This window comes from Morchella importuna (genome assembly GCF_003444635.1).
Source record: "Morchella importuna strain M04M26 chromosome Unknown Morimp01GS012, whole genome shotgun sequence".
Taxonomy (NCBI): Eukaryota; Fungi; Ascomycota; class Pezizomycetes; order Pezizales; family Morchellaceae; genus Morchella; species Morchella importuna.
In genome coordinates, this window is record NW_025763409.1 from 1034324 (window position 1) to 1055444 (window position 21121).

General features: G+C 46.7%; 4 protein-coding genes across 4 annotated transcripts; 2 read left to right on the top strand and 2 right to left on the bottom strand.

Annotated features, from left to right (window-relative positions):
• Window positions 1-1538: 1538 nt before the first annotated feature.
• On the top strand, window positions 1539-3701 carry LAJ45_04909 (uncharacterized protein; the record flags this gene model as incomplete). Its single annotated transcript, XM_046114485.1, has 5 exons — window positions 1539-1766; window positions 1865-2404; window positions 2466-2768; window positions 2910-3509; window positions 3693-3701. 5 exons carry the CDS (start codon window positions 1539-1541, stop codon window positions 3699-3701), a joined length of 1680 nt encoding a protein of 559 aa, XP_045972511.1.
• Window positions 3702-4857: 1156 nt separating this feature from the next.
• Window positions 4858-5893, bottom strand: LAJ45_04910 (uncharacterized protein; the record flags this gene model as incomplete). The annotated part of the gene is made up of 6 exons (XM_046114486.1): window positions 4858-4952; window positions 5024-5145; window positions 5216-5222; window positions 5405-5537; window positions 5628-5644; window positions 5794-5893. The coding sequence occupies 6 exons, from the start codon at window positions 5891-5893 to the stop codon at window positions 4858-4860; spliced, it is 474 nt and encodes a 157-aa protein (XP_045972512.1).
• Window positions 5894-14428: 8535 nt separating this feature from the next.
• On the bottom strand, window positions 14429-16480 carry LAJ45_04911 (uncharacterized protein; the record flags this gene model as incomplete). Its single annotated transcript, XM_046114487.1, has 7 exons — window positions 14429-14548; window positions 14615-14907; window positions 14962-15736; window positions 15790-15917; window positions 15973-16274; window positions 16356-16374; window positions 16441-16480. 7 exons carry the CDS (start codon window positions 16478-16480, stop codon window positions 14429-14431), a joined length of 1677 nt encoding a protein of 558 aa, XP_045972513.1.
• Window positions 16481-18977: 2497 nt separating this feature from the next.
• Window positions 18978-19609, top strand: LAJ45_04912 (uncharacterized protein; the record flags this gene model as incomplete). Its single annotated transcript, XM_046114488.1, has 4 exons — window positions 18978-19028; window positions 19094-19221; window positions 19444-19511; window positions 19579-19601. 4 exons carry the CDS (start codon window positions 18978-18980, stop codon window positions 19599-19601), a joined length of 270 nt encoding a protein of 89 aa, XP_045972514.1.
• Between the last annotated feature and the right edge of the window lie 1512 nt (window positions 19610-21121).

Here is a 21121-nt window from a genome sequence, read left to right on the forward strand (position 1 = left end):
ATATCCCTTGTAGGCAGTATCATCAACTATTGTATGACCGACCAGTAAGATGTTTGCACAATCAATTTGTTCGTTTATTTAAGATGTTGTAAAAGGGTTGGGGCTAGGTTCCTTGGAACAATAATGCGGCAGTTTATTGGTAAACTACCCGATGGCACCCTTCATACCGCGTGCATGTCGAAATGGAACTCAGGTCTTCTACCATGATTCTAGAGGTGGTAGGTAGCACGGAATTCAAGGGAGTGCAAGTCAGGGGAAGAGAGAAATGAACAATGAGATATGGCCGGACTGATTGGATGATTCCACTGTGGGGATGCATCTTGTGGAATAGAAAGGTAAGCTTGGGAATATAGGTACGTTTATGAATGCACAGATGTACCTACTAAGCCTCGTAATTGAGAACGTGGTAGTGGCAATACTGTCCAGGCTGTTAGTTCCCGTCGTAACCTCAACATCTAAAGAACACCACTTCCTTCGACCACCGGGATCAATTGGTCGTTCTCCATATCCTGCTTAAGCTCATTCCATAAAGAGATTAAATGTTCGTCTATCTCGTCTATCATACTAGTATTCTGTGTCTTTATCCCGCCGAGGGGTATGGCTCTTCCGGCTGCTGTCAAAACACCCACCCAACAGTGTTCAGCTCTCCTAGCTAGACGCCTCTTTTGACCCGGCTGCGAAACCCGCAGCCAAAACTATCCCGAAGATGTTGATTCGGCCTACTGTTATTCAACACCAGCGGCATCCCACTGCACCTCTATCTTCCCCGGCCCTCAATTTCGTGCCCCGTCAGAACAACAAGAACCATCCCGGCTTTAATTTGATCTTCTCACCGCTCATTGATGGCACAAACTTGTAGGAGAGAAGACTCAACAAGGTCAACCGCGGACTCATTTTCCGGGTTATGGTTTATAACAGCAAACAGGCCTTTTCTGATGTCTTACAAGACAAGGCAAGGCTTTGACAATGATCATGCTCCGTCCCTAACTTGATGCTGGAGATACAGGGGGTACGCATGAGGATTGCTCTTCTCGTACAAGTACTCTGCTCGACATGCAAATTTGAGTGGTCCTCGAGTTGATATTTACTCTATATACGAGTCTACTCGCCGGATCATGTGGAGAGGCGTGGGGGGAAACCTTACGTGGGGGATGGGATAATAGAGCAGAGTAGGCTCTGGTAGGGGTGATTGCTCCTCGGGCCTGCCCCGGATTCCAGCATCCGATATCGGTTAGGGATCAATTACCGTATCGAATGGAATAGGAATAGTAGATATGCTGCCCAGACGCCTCAAACGATCTGATAACCTCATCGCCACCGATACCTCCCTTACCACTGTCAACTGGGCCGCATCGAGATCTTTCAAACCATCTCAGTCACAAATCGGCCGGAACGCACAAGGCAAGTGATAAAGAAGAAAGCAAAAATAAATAATAATACAATTAATAACTGTTCTTTTTATACACCGTACATAGGCTCCTTCTTCCGGATACATACAACTATCCTGCACTAGGTTTCAAAAAGACGATCTTACCTCCATGACTGAGACTGCTGCTCCCCCTATTCAGGACGGCGATGCCGATTTACGAGCTCTTATCCGCTTGTCAATGTCGAACAAGTTATTCGAGTATACATCGCACATATTGTCCCCAATATCAACATCATCTTCCTCGGAGAAAGGTGATTTTGACATCTCAAGTACAAATTCAGATGCCCCTACTAGACCTCCCCCACGCGACCATGGAGTCTCCTTTTTCAGAGAAATAGTCAGATGTGTTTTACTCTCCCGATCTTTCATAAAGTCGTATAACCTAGTCCTGTTTGGCCGTCTCTTGGCCATAACCGCTGTTTATCAAGTGAACAGGTTTTTAAGGAGGAGAAGGTGTCTATCATCGTCAGCCAGGGGTTGACAAGTGTTTCTTTATCGGACCCCTCGTCCTCAGGCACGAGTACTCCGTTGAACGATGAAAGAGAACCTCTTATCCCGAGATCTCGTGGTAGTGGTGGTGCTAAGGGCATAAAGCCGTTATCGATTCTTCATCGTATTCGTGGGGTACTAGTGTACCAACCATCTCACATTAAATTATTTGGTCTATCTTATCAGTGCCCGCCGATCTTGACATGCATTGTAACCACCTGCTACTATGCTTTAAACGTGTTTTATGCATTCCATAGAATTCCATTTCATCCGTTGAAGATGTTTGTTTTCGCAGATCGGCTTGGCCTTGTCTTTGTTTCAAACCTGCCACTGCTGTACCTGATGGCCGCTAAGAACTGCCCAGTTAAGTTACTCACGGGGTGGAGTTACAAACAACTTAATGTGCTCCATAGAGCTGTCGGGAGGGTTTGTATCACGACTGCTATTGGTCATTTTGCAACTTTCATATGGGTTTGGGATAAAACAGTATGGTTCCATGAAACTTACACCATGTCCTATATACTAATTATAATACCTTCAAAAAAAGTATAACCTCCTCTCCTTCCGTCAATTCGTGTCAACCCCAGTCATTTTTCTCGGTTTACTAGCCTGGGTTTCCTACCTCCTCATCAACGTCACCTCCAAAGAGGAGTTCTACGAGGTGTTCCTGTTCGTCCATGTCCTCCTTCAGACATTCGCACTAATATTTCTCTATTTCCATCACAAGGGCTCCCGTCCCTATGTCTTGGTCTGCATATTCATCTTCGTAACCGACAGAATTGTCCTCCGCCTTACAATCCGCTCCACGCGGGCGGCTGGAACAGTTACGATTCTCCCAGATAAGAAGACCGTCCGCGTCACCCTTCGTCCGAACCCCAGCAGCCCGTTGAAATGACACGCTGGAGATCACGTATTTCTCTCTATTCCCTCTGTGGCGTAGCTGCACCCCCACCCATTCTCCATAGCGTCGACGCCGGGCAATTCTCTGTAGTTCTTGATCCGTGCCCGCGATGGCTTCTCAAAGAAATTACTTGAGGCAGCTGGTAGTGGGTCTAGTGAGTTCACCGCAATCGTGGACGGACCTTACGGGTCCTGCTTCGTGTATGAGTGTCTATGGGACTCCGATGTGGCGTTACTGGTTGCTGGCGGCAGTGGTATTGTTGTCATCTATCCTCTTGTGCACGAGCTTGCCATCACTATCACTAGCACCGGGGATGAAGAACACGGGACAGGCCTGACGAGAGGAAATGATGCTCCGAAGAGAATCGTTATGGTTTGGGTCGTGAGGGAAGAATGTCAGCTGTCCTGGCTACATGGTGGCGAATTAGTGGATCTACGGAAGTTGGGCGTGGAAATTGTGACACATGTAACCCAAGGCAACGTTCTTGTCGGTAAGCGGCCTAAAATGGGGGACGTGGTGGAGGATGTGGGGAGTGATTTGAGGAGCAGTGGTCGAGGATGTGATTCGAGGAGCGATGGTGGTCGTGGGTGTGGTTCCATGGGTGTGGTTGTTTGTGGTCCCTCGGACATGGTTCGTGATACACGAAACTCGTGCGCGGGGATGATGAGACGGGGGCTGGACGTTAGGATCGTCACTGAGAAGTTTGGATGGTACAGTCTTTTACCGTCTCTTGACGAATACTGCCACTTGACGAACAGGGATTCCAAGTATGGAAAGAAACTGTCAAGCAACAGCCAAGCTACGAGATCTCCGGTCCTTTTAATTTCTATTGGCCCAAAGTCCCCTGTTCGTCAACTGGCAGTATTCGTCAAGAGAAGGTAAAAGACTGTAGGCAAAAGTCGATCGAGTGATTGTTTATGATTGTTGAGCTTTTCTCCTATTGGTTGCGGTGGTACAGGTATATCTCCTGTTGATGGTCATGGATCATAGAATAGACATCTCTCTATTGTTTTCTTTTTATACTTGCTTTTTTCCTTTCTCTGGGTCCAAGTTTTGCTTTTTAAGGAGACTCCATTCTGCTGTGGGCTTACTTGTTTGTTCATCGTTACATAAACGCACCGTACACGTGAGCTTCCTGTTCTTCCGCTACACGCCCCCTCTACATATGTTTATTATATGGTAGGTTATGGTATACAAACCTTGCCTACCATAAAATTGAGTGTTACCTACAAGTTACTTAGTAGAGTGGATACACACACCACACACGCACACACATACATACATTACATACTCACATATGCATACCATGGCCCTAAGAGCAAATAAGAAAAATTCTTTTCTCGGGATTATCTCCTTAATCAAGCTTAACTTGAAGTAATTAGAAAAGAAGAAATCTTGCATGCTACTCGAATGTCACCGAAAGATCAGACCATATATACACGGATCTCACCGACGAGTGATATATCATGAAGATCGTGTGTAGTTGTCGCAGGTCATACATATAATTTCTCCCTCTTAACATATTCGCTCTCTCCGTAACTCAGATTCGGACGTATCATGCCATGTCTTGAGAGTCTAGCGGTTAGAGATTTTCCTGTGAGTAGTCTACAGAGTAGGTGCACGAATAGCTAGGGACATCGCACCACCTTGCGTAAATCGCGTGGTCGGGTTTGAGTTCACTTCGGAGTCCCTCACGTACGTAGATGCTATAGAAATATCCGAATTTTCAAATACCCCTCCGAGGTACGAAGTAGGTAAGTCGCGTGCGCATTCCACAATACCTTCTTTCTACCTCCCATCGCCATGTCCTCTCCGCGGAAATGATATAAACCCAAAAAGAGAGGGGTTCATATCATATCAAGTATGAAGCCAACGTAGATGGGCCGGAACGCACTCACGCGCACGGCAACCATCCCGGCTCTTGAGCTTTCTGGTATCCGAGCGCCTTTTTTTTTTTTTTTTTTTTTTTCAAGCGTGCCGCAGCTTGCCTTGTTGTTAAAATCTAGAGTAAAGGTGAATGAACATCATTACGCAAATGTTATTCGTGGGTAATTTTTCGACCGCACATTGACCAATTTGGGCGTGCCGTTGCGAAGAGTATTTTAGCAATTAACTGGGGGCTGAGTGAACACTCTGCGGATGGACGAATTAGAAGAGCAAAAAACCAGCAGGCCAAGCGAAATATTCCTTTGAACTGGGTTCACCTTTCCGTGTTGCTTGAAATAGAGTGAACAAATGCCGTGCCAAATAGATGTCAGGGTGTAAGCCAGCGAGGGGCTTGAGCTTTTTGGTGGCACCTGCGTTTTGAAGGTCACTTAGAGTAGACCTGGTGCCTCACATGGCCGTTTAGTTATTTTCCTCAACACACCTCTATCCGTTGAAGATGTTGTAATTACTTTTGCGCTATGAGTGGGGTTTAACTAGCAATTCATCGAGGAACCAAAGATTCGGCACCTGTGTGTCGGTACTCGGGTCGTTCATTAGTCTTAGAGACATATGGCGGATTAGCCCGCGCTGCCGGCTGAATACTAACCCGGGAAAAGCCGCCCCAAGATCCAGCCCTAACAATCGACCGATAGAGTTACAGTATGCACTTGTTCTTATGTCTTGGTGGAGATGATATGCTTTCACTGCAATGGCATTGGACAGTATTCTAATCAGGTCCCTTGCATTGAGGACGTGATCTTGTATATGTTGTCTAGACCCCTCTTTCGCATACTACTACGTAGTTAGCCTCTTCTAGTCTTTGCAACTGGCTGTAGTGAGAACTTATTTGACTGTTCAGCCGATATAATTTGGACTACGTACCAAGAATTTTGAATTGACTGCCAGCTGTCTGTAGACCACCTTATCTCACACCAAACTCTCGACGCCCATGTAAGCCCTTTTAGCCCCAACCACATTGCGAATGACTATTATCGAGGTGCTGGATATCACATACTTCGGATACTACTGGTTAGGTTTATAAAATTACCGAGCACATCGAGTGGGCAGAAATAATTGTCAATGTGCTCGGCAAGGATTAATTTCTCGCTACCAAACTTCGGAACCTTTTCGTGGGGTTTCAGCCTCATCCTAGTGCTCTACGGCCGCTTTGTAGTCTGACCATTCCACGGCACATAGATACCAGGGAATGGCTTTCCTGTTTTGGTGCTGATAAGAATACTTGAATCAATATGCTGTTTGATAGGCCTGAAATTTTGTGCACAGGGAATGATTGAGGCAATAGCAATCAACCTGAATCAATATGCGGTTTCTGGCTTTATCTCACTTAGCCATGTTGCTCTTAATCTTGTTTGAACCAATAGGAGTTTATTGGCCGCCGTGTGACCCGTTTTTGATGATAAGATTGCTTGCTTTTTGAAGGTCCTGCTCACCCTGTAGGCAGCTACTCTGTGTTTTGCGAGGGGTGACTACATGTGCAACGGAGTCGATTGAGCGAGTTTTACTTGCTCGCATTGCAGTAATATTGGTTTATCTATCTAGATTCCAGCGCGGTACGATCCCCTACACACAATTAGATCCCATATGGAGCCGAGCAGAAATTAACGAGATTACCATCATCTCAAAACCAAACTCCCAAACACGATATGCGCTTTGAAAGCGGGTTGTCTTGTCATGGTAGACTATATCTACTACGCCTTATCCCAGCTGCAGGCAGAGACACATTTTGCCCAAATCGCTTGCTCTAGTGATTTTGGCCTATCATCTTGTCTCTGTTAGTTTTGAGGAAACCAGCTTGATTGACAGTCTATCACAGGGGCAGATCGAAGCGAGCAGGAGTCTCAAGGGTGTTATAGCCGTACTATTTCACCTGGATTAAATGGCTAGTAAAGCCCCGGGCGTTACTTGAGAAGACATGCGTATGCGGGATCACTTGGAAGATCACAACCCCAATTGTGAAACAGTGAGATGCTTTCAACGAGGTCAAGGGTGTCGAGTTGATATATTATGGGGTCCGTGGACCAAGAAATCTAACATTGCATATCTATTCGTGGGTGGCCAGCTAGCACTGCAGAAGGTAGAAATTGTAGAGATCAATATTGTGTATCAGGACCGGAGTCCTCGGGTTTTCTGGCCACTTCTAAGTTACTAGCGCCCGAATTTCAGGATTATGAACCATACATACTGATATCACTTATTCTAAAATTTCCCCGCACCAGAATTTCTATTTGCAGACAGAATGAATATTTCAATATTAGAAAACCACCACTTGCCATCGTTTCCAATTTGGAGTTTCTCATCATGCTAGCCAGACCGGGGAAATTAAGATACTAACTAATTTCAGGTCCTTAAAACGCGGTGAACATCTCGCTCGGCCGCCCAATTGGTAACATGTGGACCTCGCAAGCTGTGAGTACCACGGTCGATCGGAATATCCTGCAGGATTAATCCTATGAAGCAGGCCTAATTATAGCAAATTTGTTCTGTCTTTCTGAAGTCCGTCCTGCATAAATAAATGGCTAAAGAGATTATTTGAAAAAAGCACATTGTTCTCAGGCTTGTTATTACCGGTTCTTGATTGGGACTTGGCTTTATTTCTGTACACAGGCTGATGTCTTTTTATCTTTCTCCCTGTGTGGAGGGTGCGAGATGATACGACCGGGCGCGACATCCTTTGGAACGACACTCTGTAGCTATTCAATAGGTAGTTTGGTCTAGTCAATTTGGTAATGTAAGCGAGCGCTCGAGCATGAAGGTATTGGGGTCAGTAGACTACCCCAAGAGACTCTGAGGTATGTAGTACTCCCTTGGAACAGCATTCGCCTAGGTTTTCTAGTAGCGGTGAAAACTATGGCGATGACCTTGAACCTTGGTATTACTGGTCAGTCTTCATGTATAAGGGGTAACATTGAAGTCTTACTTGGCAGAATTAATCTCTCTTCTTGTGCGATAACGCAACCGTCCAATTCTAATGGTTCCGAGTATCTAGCTTCACAGAGAGTGGTGCCTTCCAAAGAGTCTTGGGATTCATCCAGAGCTGATTCAGTCTAGCCGGGTGCCAATTGATAAGGGATAAGATGGTATGGCATAGGAGTCGAGTGTCGACGAAGATAAGAGGGAAATGGAAGGTTTGCTTGCTCTTGTGTCTTTGCAAGTAGGCGCGTCATGCCTGGTTAATAAACGTCACTCGTTCATCTGCATGTTTACCGTTTTTTTTTTTGGGTAACCCGGGACTGGGGTCGGTCATCGGTACGGATCAAAGTTTTTACGTGTGCACGTATGTAGCACGTAGTACCGTCTATAACCTCCATACGTAGAGTACATAAACATGTCAATATTGTAGGCTCAGTCCTGATCACGAAACAAACGGCTGACAACCTATAACATCCCACGGCCAATAATTAAATTATGGCCTACAAATACCTCTTTCTAATAACAAGTCTCTAATTTATCTATTACTGTCAGCTCCAGGTGATGAGCCAAGAACTGCCGTCAACCCCTCATGCCAATAATGTCTGGGCGTCCCGATTGCGACCCAATCGACCCAGCACCCAGTGTAGCAATATATTCCCGAAGCTTAATCCCACCACTAGATATTCCACAAAGATAAGCAACGGCCATGGCCGCCAGATGTGGAATACCCCACATGAAGCTGGAAAATTCGGGGCCATACTATCTGTAAGTGTACCAATGACCAGATTCTGGGGTCTTTTTCTGTGTTGTGGTGCCACAATTGCAGACCTACCGATCGACGGTCTATCAAGAATTAAGATAGTTCCCTAACTTGGATGTGGTGGTGTTAACTATCTAGCATAACCGCGCTTCTACACTTGAAAAAGTAAATTTCGAGATCCTGTGCTCAGGTTAATGTAGCCAGCTAGCAGGTTTCATCGTTGAACACTATCAGCTCCTCAATCTCCTCTGCACATATCTCCGACGCCAAAAAGCATTCACCTTGGTCCAGCAGCTTATCTCTCGAGTGTCCGACCTGATGAGGGAAAAAACTGCCATTTTTAGCTTGGGTGGTAACGAGTATCCTCACCGATAGTCACTCGTACCCCCCACGATGCTTAATTCAACACTGGCCAAGCAATTGCGCAATAGTACTCATAAAAAATTCACACTAAAGATGTCCGGTGATCAACAGATAATCTCCACTCTTTAAGGGGGCGATCATAGTTCCGGAGAAGCACAGAGCACATTGAGTGTTGAGCCAGGATCACGTTCCCAGCAAATATTAAGGCACGGTTGCCTACTCTATTGCGCAGTATCCGCAACTAGTTTCGGTTTATTCTAGGCATGCGCAAACTGCGCGCAACTTCTGGGCATGAAACTACATGTAGCTATCTGAAAGCCACAAACTTGGCAACCGCTCAAAGGAAAAAGACATGGCAATAATTTGACGGGCGATCATGTATTTCAAAGTTATCAGTTATGTCCGATGTCAATTCCCTAGCTTGAACTGTTGGTCCTTTCACGCTTTGATATCTAATCTATTAGCAGTCATAATAGGCGGGGTTAATGAATTCAGACCTCGACCACACAACCTAGTTCATTAAGTTGGAATATTGGCCCACATTGCAGATATTGTCGTTTTGTTCTGCCATATGACCTTCCGGAGTCCGGACAGGGCGTTTTTGCTGGGTATGCCTTTTCCTGGTGAGATATAGAAAGACAGTTTAATTCTGATACGGGATCCCACGGTCCACGGGCTGTCTAGATATAATATCTCGGGCCTTGGATTTTGGCTTTTGGCTTTTGGCCTATTGAAAGCATGTCTTGTTATCCAGTGAACCTAACATTCTCGAGATATTTTTCCTGAGCCCCGAGTCTAGACTCAGTTGTAGACTTTTGAATAAAATATGAGGACTTGGGCGAAGACAGACCGGGTCAATATAGCCTCCTATCCTTTCTGGGGGTAAGACAAGACTGATCTAACCGTTTCTGACAGGCTGGTCGCTCCCTGCTGGCACCTCTACATACTCGTGCTACACTTGGCACGCAATATCTTGTATTCTCAATCATTGACCTCATAATTGAACCAGCGAACCTCGCTATCGACGGCCCCATTTACATCCTGATTACGCTCGTTTTAGAGGGGAACTGGTAAGTGGATTTCCAAGATAGGATTGCCTTCGCACCACACTTTTGTGAATGTGGATATATCGCTTTCTTCCGGTTATTATGTGTTTAGATAGTGATATTACTCTCTCTTGAACACAATTGATCTTAATATTATTGCACCATCTCCCTCAGTATATATCATCTCCTGCTTTATGATGTGGGAGGTGTTTCAATAGTTATGGTTGCCACTAGGTGTACGGTATTGGTCCTTGACGCCTTATTTATATCGTTAAATGCCGAGAGGTTCCCAAAATCCAATTAGGGCGTTTTAATGCTAGAGGCCACGATATATAAGACCCTTCGTTGATATCCGAATCCTCTATAATAATCTTCGTGGTAGAGAAATATTTGGCTTATATTTTAAAAAGATGGAAGGTCCAGTACTAATTTGACCTTGTGATTTGTTGACTACCCTGGAAATAGGATACCCTAACCGCACTTGACCTGGATCCAGCGAAAGCTTGCTATAATGGTACTTTCTATAAGGTAATTTCTCTAAAACGGTAGCACTTCTCGGTCCTTTTTGCCTGGCTTTCAGCACCAGCACCTCCTATATAAGGGTAATCTCTCTATAACGGTACCAAATTCCGGTCCCGAGCGTACCGTTATAGCAAGCTTTCGCTGTATACAATTTCGGTACCGGTCCATACTACGCTGTTCATTAATAAAGCTCCCTGTGCCCCTCCTACACTCCTGTATCTGCACTGTATCCAGGTGCTAGCGGTAGTGCGTATTGATCCAGGTCCTTTTTCACGTAATGTTATTGTTTTTAAGGTGCGTTTTGGCATTGAAACACTGCAGCTTCTTAATTCCGGTTCTTATGTCCTTGGTCCGGTACTGACTGTATCTCTACTTTTCCATGGGAGTTGGGTGATATCCAGCTTACAATCCAACCATAGCGTTGATGTCTTATGTGTTCTACGTATTTCCTCTGCTGTAAAATTAAGTAGAATGGAGTCCCAAGGTGGCCAAAAGCCTAAGCTATCCGGACTATCCAAGAGCCGGTCTTTCTAGCTTTTGATATTCCACTAATCTCTGTTATTACTTGTCCCTTTCCCTGACAATTGGCTATGGATTAGCCGGTACTCTTGCGCTCTGTTGATCGATTCCTTGTCTATTCCCTTGTGAGAAGGTGTCACTCTGACAGGGGTGTGGCATCCAGTGAAATGTTGTTGCGGTAAGGCGTGGTTTGTTGTAAGGGACGGTGCCTGGTTCACTGTTTAACTAAACCGCGCACCCGCTCCTTAAACTGACCGACTCTCATTGGTGTCTTTTATCGACACGTATTGCGCAGTTTCCAAGACTTATAAATATTTTGTGTAATGCCTTGTTCTTGGATACCTAGGCGCCGTGTGGAGTTTTGAAGATACCCTATCATTGGATAGGTCCTAATAGGGGCCCGCCTTGCGAAACCCTGCCTCCCAAGTGTCTTGTTTTTAGGGACACCAAATTCGCAAATCCCGAAACTCAGATACCCGGATCTAAGCTCCCTTCCTATTGAACACTAGCCAATCCAACAGTGGACAGCCCGTGGTACCTGGCAGGATCTATCCTTCAGTAAAGGCGATAGTTGGCGTGCAGGTAGTCATCAGACCATGGTCTGAGAACCTCTACTCCCCTGAGAGATTAGTAAAGAACCTAGGCTCGTCCTCCGTACAATCCAAGTACCGAAATGCTTCCAAAAAATACCCATCTTTGGGAATGGGTATAGCCTCTACGTAGCTATCGCCAAAAAACCACATCTTTGTTACGGTGAATTTGTAGCTCGCTAACTTGCTTGGTGACCCCCTATAATCTTTTGTTAAAGTTATCCTCACCCGCACTATACCTCGACATCGACTTGCTAGTTGCCATTATTTTGGATCAAGTTAGTTGTCATTCCGCCTGGAAACAATCATTTAAGTTTTTAGAAGGCTTGATGACTGTATGGTCTAGTCTCTTCCTCGTGGTACATATACCGTGGTAGGACCTGCAGCTTTAATTTGTTCCTTTCTTAAGCTCCTTTCTCTTCCCAAAATTGTGATATAAACCATTAGTAGCGTGAAACAGTTATTATGGGCATATTGCATGCAGTTACTCGGTCTGAAGTCATGAAAACACGGGCCCTAAGGCTGTTCGATGTTGGGTCGTTCTGTTGGTATGACAGCTCTGAGTATGAGATCAGCTGAACCAATATTATAAGTCCCCTGGCCCTAGAAAAAACTGTTAGTACTTTCTTAGCTATTGATGATATAATAATGTATAGAATAGACGTAGAGTTGACCTAGTGGTGACATGGGAAGGTGTGTAGGAAAAGGAAGTGGGCGTGGGGTAAAGAGAAGGGTTGAAAGTGGTGATATAGTGTAACAATATAAGCTCCCTCCGGTGAAATTAAAAGGTAGACGGGAAGTGTGGAGTAAGAAGGGCAGGAGTTGGGTTAATGAGATATGTAGGAGAAATAAACTGGGGAGGAGGAAGTTTAATCTCGGGATCTGGATAGGCATAGGATCAACGAGATCTATATCTATTAACCTTTGGTCCTAAAAAGATCGTCAGCATTTCCTAGTTATCAGTAATATAATAGTGTAGAACAAACACAGAGCCAGTTCAAAAACGATATGGGGCAAACTAGAATAGGGAATCAGGCAGAAAATATGTATAGTGAACGCAACGAGGGCCAACCGAAAGGTGATCCCCCGGCAGAAATGAAAACCCAGACGGGGTATGGGATTAAACAAGAATCGGGGTATGAGTTGTGCCCGTGGCAGGTGCATATAGTAAAAGAACAAGGGGATGGTCAACAATACCAACATTCCTGGTTCTAAAAAAAACCGGCAGCACTTTCTTAGCTTCCAGCCATGAAATAATGTGTAGGATAGAAATGTTTGCGTAGAGCTAAGCCATGCAGAGGGCAAGAATTAACGGGGGCTGACAATGAAGTAGGAAGTAGAGTGGGGATCGTTGTGGATGAAAAGAAGAAGGTATGATGAAAGTGGCGGTATAGAGAGTTGATCGGGGGTAGGGGAGAAAGAATATATGGGAGAGTGGAGTAGGAGTAGGTATCATGAGTGATATGAATTTGGTTCTACAAAAGCGGCCAGCGCTTTCTTAGCTACCGATGGTGTGATAGTGGATAAAATATCACAAACGCCGATCTGGGCAGGAGATAATAAAATAGATAGCCAGTAGCATGGGACACGGGGGTGTTATAGGCAGTGAAGTGATAATGGAGCGGGGTAGAAGGTGCATACATGTATTTGCGAGATGAATTGAGTATATGAGAATGTGCCATGTAGGTGCAGTAGCAAGAAACAGAACCAAACAAGGAGCAGCAGGCAATGAACTAACTAATAGCGGCCGAAACCCCCACTACACTCCAAAGCAGGAGCAGCGGCGAGCAGTAGGGAACATGCTCGGTACCATCAAGCTCCTCTTTTCCCTGCAAAAAAAAAAAAAAAAAACAGTCAGCATGTTCTTAGCTACGCAAGATATAATAGTATGTAGAACGACAGATATGTAGAACGACATATATGCATACGCAGAGATACACGGAGGCAGGAGCAGGTAGATGAGCTGATCACAGTGTATGAGTAGTAGGAATCGGAGTACATGCGATAGATAACCGCTGGGAAGAGACCATGAAGAGAGAAAGTAGCGGGGTGGTATTGGAGCGGTGTGTGCTGCGGGTGTGCCGCGGAAGAGAGGGCACCGCGAGCAGCAGCAGCAGATAAGAAGTACACCGGGGGTTACGCGCGGGGTCAGACAAGAGGGGCAAGTGCTGGTGGAGCGGAGATTGATCGGGGTGATGAGAAGTATGAGAAGCGGGCAATGGAATGGGAAGGAGAGGGACAGTATTGATGAGTGGATAATAATGTGCTGTGGGATGGTAACAGTTTGATGGATGGTGAGCAGCGCGAGAAACATGAAGGGGGAGATGTGAGGTGCGGGCACAGCGTTGACGAGCGTGTATAGAGAAGGTACTATAGATGCCAGCAGTCTGGGGGCTTGATTGGTTGTAGACGAAAATGACTTACGAGGAGAGAAGTTGAGATCTGTCTGTGAATTGGTCGGGATGAAACATAAGGCATGGTTGAGAGGTGAGATGGTTAGAAGAGGTTTAGAATAGTCGTCGATGAGAAGTGTGGCAGGCGAGTCGGGGGATGAGAGGAAACATAAGGTGGGGCGGATGGGGGAGATGGGTAGAGTTGCAGAATCATGATATATCACTCGACTGATAGCGACCACAACACGTTAGCCAACCAGCTGAATTCAGGAAACCGACCAACATAACAACAACAACCACAACCACTCCCGTATACAGAAAACGCAATCGGACCTCTACATCACGCCACTTTCAGGCCACAAAGGTAATTCGCAAACGAGGAGTTTTATTTTTAATTCCCCTATAGAAGCTCAAGTATTCAACCTTCAAATGTCAATCACAAAAAACTCCATGCATGTGCTCATAATGCCTTTCCCATGCCGCAAGATATCATCACAGCAATAACTAACTAAAAATTTCCCCACTAGCAAAATGCATGCACCCTAAAAACAAACCGCGCTTAAGTCTTGACATCCGGCTCCACTCTTCCGACGTGCTCCTGGAAGCCAAGGAAGTCTACAGAAAGCTTGATGTTCTCTTTGAGATAGTCCTGCGCGTCGAGGTTGTACTTGCTCTCGTCCTATAGTTTTTGGTCTGTTAGCATTTTGTCCGAAGCAAATAGATGGGTTGGGAAATCCGTTCATACCGAGGTGTGTCTCTCCAAGTAAAGTCTGATGGTGGCGCCGGAACTACCGGTTCCTGATAGACGGACGACGATTCTGGAGCCGTCGTCGAAGCGGGCGAACAGCCCCTGGTTCTTAGACACGCTGCCGTCAACGGGGTCGATGTAACTGAAGTTTCCGGCGTCGGTGACCTTCTTGCCGGCGACATCGCTGCCAATGAAGGAGCTGTCGGCGACGTGGGCGGCGAAGCCGTCAACGAGCTTCTGGGCGCCGGCAGAGTCAACGTTCTCGTAGTCGTAACGGGTAAAGAAAGTGCCTGTAGAGATTAGCTTTCTACCTTACTAATACAAGACATCAAGGTAAAACTTACGGCCATATTCTTTCCAGAACTCGTTCTGGATGTTTGTGATAGACGGCTGCTCACCGGCGGGCAACTCCTTGGCGATACCCGCAATGATGTTCAACCAGGCAACAACAGCCCACATACCGTCCTTCTCCCTGATGTGGTTTGAACCGGTTCCGAAACTCTCCTCACCACAGATGCTGAGCTTGTTGCTGTCAAACAGACTACAGAAGAACTTCCATCCGGTCGGCACCTCGTAGCACTCAAGGCCCTTCTTCTTGGCAACAAGGTCAACAGCCGCAGATGTTGGCATTGACCTGGCAAGCCCATAGACACCCTGCTTCTTGAAGTACGGGATCTTGTCAGCGTGGTGCGCAATAATGGCGAGCGAGTCTCCGGGGGAGACGAATGCGTTCGCTCCGTAGATCATGTTCCTGTCACCGTCACCGTCGGAGGCGGCACCGAAGGGGATTTTGTCCTTGTCGACTGCGGCGACAAGAGAGTGGGCATAGGTGAGGTTGGGGTCGGGGTGCCCGCCGCCAAAGTCGGGGAGTGAGACACAGTTCTGGGTAGAGGATTCGGGAAGACCGAGTTCCTTCTGGAAGATGGCAATACCGTAGGGACCGGTGACACCGTGAAGACCATCGAAGAGGACCTTAAAGCTGGGGTTCTCGGCGAAGAAGGACTTGATGAGCGGGAAGTCGAAGATCTCCTTCATGTAGAGGACGTAGTCTTCGACGCTGTCGATAATTTCAACCTCAAGAGAGCCGTAGGTCTTGGTTCCGATTGTTGACAAGTCAAGCTAGTGGAGTGTTAGCAGGAGCTTTGAGATAGCTGATATATGGGTGTTCTTACGTCTGGAATATCACAAATCTTGTACTCCTGGATCGTCTTGGTGTAATCGTAGATCTGGTCGGTAACCTTCTCGGGAGCCGGGGCACCGTTCGCAAGGTTGTACTTGATTCCGAAGTCCTCGGTGGGACCTAATACCATGAAATTAGGATTGTTCCAAGGCCTCTCAAAGTCATAAAAACTTACCACCGGGGTTGTGACTGGCGGTCAACAAGATACCACCAGTAGCCTTCCTCTTCCTGATGATGTGACTGGCAGCAGGAGTACTCAGAATGCCGTTCTGGCCAATGAGCATCTTCTTGACTCCATAGGCAGCACCAATCTTTGCAATCTTCTGGACAACTTCGGGGTTGTAGTAACGGCCGTCACCACCAATGACGAGGAATGAGCCCTCAACTCCTTCTGGGATGGAGAGAAGGAGGGCGGTAATGAAGTTCTCCGCATAGTGTTCCTGCTGGAAGACAGTCACTTTCTTACGGAGACCAGAGCTGTTTGCGACGGTTAGCTTTGGCTCAGCAATTGGATGGAATTCGATAAAGATGGGATTGAGATTTAATTGGCAAACTTACGTTCCGGGCTTCTGTCCCTCTGCAATTGACGTAATTTAGCTGCAATTCTTGTTCTTTGAAGGATGTGCGAAATAATATCACCTACCATAGACCTTGGTCTTAACTGTGGAGATGGAAACGCTCATGTTTGAAGATAACTCTAGAAATTGATTTGATGAAGAGAGGTATCGATCAATCAATTAGAAGGATGGGAAAGAGAGAAGCTCTCGATGGGATAGATGTCGAATATAAAGAGCTGCTGCAACTGAGGGAAAAACAGGTGGGCCGGGAAGAGGGGTAAATCACATTTAAATGGCTCTGGGCCAGATCAAACTTGAAGTGGAGGCCCAAGTGTGGAGTTGGAGGGGTTCGTTGCTATGACGCTTCGCCGTCTTGGCAATGCGGATGTTTCCACCATGCACCCTATTCATCCGATTTGTTTCTTCCGAGGGGCGGGACCTCCCCAACCGCAGCTGGGAGATCGAGCACGATACACGAGTGGTGCGGATATAAAATGAGGCAGCGGAAGAAGAAAAATCCTAATTTTTTTTTCCACGAAGATATCCCGGTACATTCAATGTTTAGCCATCATCGGGTACTACGCTGCACAGCGCATCACTCGGTCCGTTGCCGCGAGGTGAGAAAAGAGCTTTCCTTACAGAATTAAAACGATGGATGCGCCCCAAGAACAAAAAGCTCTGGTGGATTCTCTGTTCGCTCAACTAACACTAGCGAGATAGTTACATTTGGACTTATAGCTCAAGCCTCGACGCTAGAAGCCGCACCCCTGTCCACTTCACGAGCTATACACGTGGTCTGGGTCGAAGCACAGCTCGCCCGCAGAATAGAGGAAAGCCGAGTTTCTAGGTCGACGATAGTCGCAAGTTAGCTCTCAAGCTTTCTCTTTTGATGGAGATTGGGGGGTCTCTTCTTTCCAATTGTAGCTCCAGAAGAGTCCATCGAGCACAGACAGAGCTTTGGATATATTCGCCGAATAGGGAGCTGGGGTTCCCCAACGTTCTTGGTGATGGTGGCATTTGGTGCTAGCGCTCATGGCCGATACTCTATTACCCCTTGAATTAGGTCGACAGCGCTAAGGGGACTAATTCTCAACTAATTCTTGGCAAAAGCTTTGCTTCAATGGGAATCTGGAAATATGATCATTTCCAGCACTAGTCAACACTAAAGATCGGGGGCTGGACAGTGGACTGCGCAACCCGTTTTGACGATTGGGAATGGAATTGAAACAAAGGGAGGGATGGGTGCCCACTCCCCGGTATATATACCCCATACCCACCATCAACACCGGCCAGAAATACGCGCTAGTGTGACGAAAAAGTTTAAAGAGACTTCGGGCCTGAGTGATGAAACCACAGGTACTAGGACTGCCGCGACTGACGCAATCGCGTTTATGCTGATAAAGTGACTGGGCCAGAGAATCTTGGGCTAATTACTTCATTCTTACTGTGGTTTTCTCAAAAAAAAATTTGGGAATTTCTTGGGAAAGTTGATTACAGACGATCCGGAGGGGTAATAAATGCATGTAGATAGGAGATAGTTATCGCATTCTATTGAACGAGGTTGGGGGATTCATTTCACTGTTCTAGTATACATCAGAATCATATCATGACTGACTCGCCCACCGAAGATATACTTCACAGAACCTTATTTCTGAGGCGCACTAGGCAAATATAAATATCCGTGACACATGAGCTAGCAGGATCTCTTTGTGCGATCAAGAAATGTTTAAATATGGCTTCCTCGTGTTTCACAATATCTTGACAGCTCCGGTATGATCTCCAAGAAGAAGCCTAAACCGCGGATCATCCCACCCGGCTCTTTCAGCCTCCACCACTTCACTCCGGTGCCACAACCAGATATTCCGGCCCTCGATCTCCGTCGGGGGAAACTGGGAGTTATATACCGGAGCGTTGACTCATCCTCAGGCTAACATGCCCTCAAACGGGCCCATCTAACCTCTTGGCAAGATAAGCTCTCAACAGATCCGTCAACATCGTCCTACTTCCATTCCGCATATTCCCGAGAAAGAAAAATAAAAGCCCCATTCTTTACGACACAACCCGAAAAGATACGAGTGATTACTGATGACCAGGCTACCCTCGACACAATCAGGCTGATATCGCCACAGGCAGCTCCATCCGGGTACAGAAATATCATAGATAGCAAGTACAGCAACAACAGCAACAAGTATGTAGCTTTGTGGACTGACCGTATGATGAAACGGCGAAAATTTCTTCCTGGTTATGATAGCTATGGATGGGAAACGGGCCATATTGTCGTTCATTTCGTTCCCTAGCCATAGGCCGCGCGTGGGCTGGGGTGCTCCCTGCTGGGTGAGGTCTTTTCGCGAAAGAAAAAAAAGTTTTTTCATTCTTTCAGTACTGAGAGTTGGGGGGTTTGTGTTGGGTTTGGAAACCTCAGGCGGGCATCATATGTTTTATCCCCTTTTTCAAAAATAAAAAAATCTATCAATACATCCCAGCTGCAGACCCGTATCCTGGGTTAGGTAGAGTACCCAGCTAGACAGGTACAAGGAAGAAGGTACCTAGGCAGCGGTAGGTACGCATACCCGAGGGACGCTACTCGGGCGTAAGGCTTGTTGCATGTTTAATTCGGGCGATCATGCCACAACTGCGAAGTGCTAGCTATCTAGGCTACCTACTACGCACGGGAGTAAGCGAAACGGCCGGGTCTGTCGGAGGTTAGGAGAATTTAACTGAGTCGAGCTGTACAGCTAGCTGGGCAGATCAGATCAGGCCAAGGTAGCACAGACAGCTCCGAACGCCGGTGTTTGTGTACTTACTGGAAACCTTAATGTGACCCTGGAACTCGAAGATGACGGATTGGGGATTTGGAACTTGATCAGGTATTTTGGGTTTTTTTTTTTTTTCGTATTGAGAGATATTCTTGCATGCTGCTGGTACTATCTCTCTGGTCGGTGACATATCTGTTCCGGTGATTCTTTTCATGCTAGGTCCACGACCAGGTGCTCTCCCGCCATGATGCCATCCTTCACGCATGTCGCATGAGAAAACATTCCAACTTCCCGCCTCCTCCTCCACCAATATTATTCTAACTAGCCCTCTAGCAGTAGTATTGGTTCGAGGTTAGCCATGTGGCCATGGTTTATGGGAGTGCCGGGGAATTTAATCTATGGTGAGTTGAGTGTGCTCTCTCGTCTGTATGGCTGCAATCTATCTGGGCTGATCATGGAGGGCCCCAGCTCAGCCCTGGAACTGCGCGTGATGGAATAATCCCTCACTGCACTTTGAGAGAGTATTACTGGTTCTTTGCTTGCTATGTTCCGGAGTATGTTCGAGTGACTAGCTGCTGGAGAACAGATCAGTTGTGATGGGTAGAGCTGGGTGTTTGGGCCTAGCTAGCTGTGCCAGGTGCCTTGACTCTTGAGTGGTGGGAGGTCGTCTGAAGTGTAAGTTGGGAGATCTGAGATTGAGAGTGTTTGTCGTCCCGGCTGTTCTTTCGGTAACAGATGTACGTCGTGATTTCAACTTTGTGTTGCATGTCATCTCAATTGCAAACCTGCTCCCAGATACATAGATCCACATGTACAGTGACTAGAGAGACTTCATCTATCTCACTCCCCAAAGCCAACACCCACTCCTCGCTAAATCTCGGCAAAGTAGTCTCTTCTCTCCTCCTCCAGCTCTAGTCACCGGACAAGTAGCTCGGATCCACCGTTCCGTTAATTCTGATATCATATATCCCGATTAACCTCGACCTCGACCTCGACCTCGACCTCGACCTCTGAAAACCTACCCTAGGCCGCACACCCGGAGTCGATCATTTACTAGCCAGCTAGCCAACGTAAATCCAACGATCAACTCTGTTGGCCTCCCTGGGTAATTTGAATTACTATACCACCTCGGTGCTCCGATATAAGGACGTAGAATACGTATACTACTCCCGATACTACGCCGCGCTCAAGGCAATTGATAGCTGCCGCATAAGTAGAGAGACTGCCGATTAGGGATAATTGATCCCATTCCATGAGTGTGTAGGTACATGGTCATGAGTTCAGATGTATACGAGAAGTTTTCAGTATGTAGTTGTTCAACGTCGGCGACTCTAGCTTGTAGCAGCGAGGTTTGATCATGAGTGCTGATAAGTTGAGAGTACTACATGTAGTTAGCTAGCTAGCTAGTACATACTCAATTGAAGATCTCTCGGGAGTGCCCATAGCAATGCCAAAATCCCCCTCTCTCTCTCTACCATCTAGACTCCCTCTTCACCACTCCCCAAACCCAGACACGGAGAAGAGGCATCTCTCCCAAGCCCAGTACGATATATGATGACTATTCACACCTCGGCGCGGCCCCCAGCCACAAAAGAGGCAACAACGGGCGCATCCTTCCTTATCAGAGACAATCCCCAACTGACGTGCAGCAAGCAACCATCAACCAGGATAAGCATACCCAACCCAACAGCTCCCGGCCAGGCCGCCAGATATAGCTCCCCCACCCAAGAGCTCCGTCTTCGGGCCTCCGAGTTTTTTTGCTGCTGTCTCCTGACGGGTATTTCTCGTACGTCCGTACCGTACCGTCGCACCCGTGGACGACTGCACTGGTGCGTGGGCTGGGAGGAATCGAGTGAGGTCACTCCACATACTTGCATGGTCAGCGCGCGAGATTGCGGTCCCGGATTAATTTCGTATATGCGGACGGATTAATTTTTTTTTGGACGGCGCACGGCGGGCCTGTTGTATAAAGGTTGCTTTATTCGCACCGGGAGCAGAGAGTATTTATTCT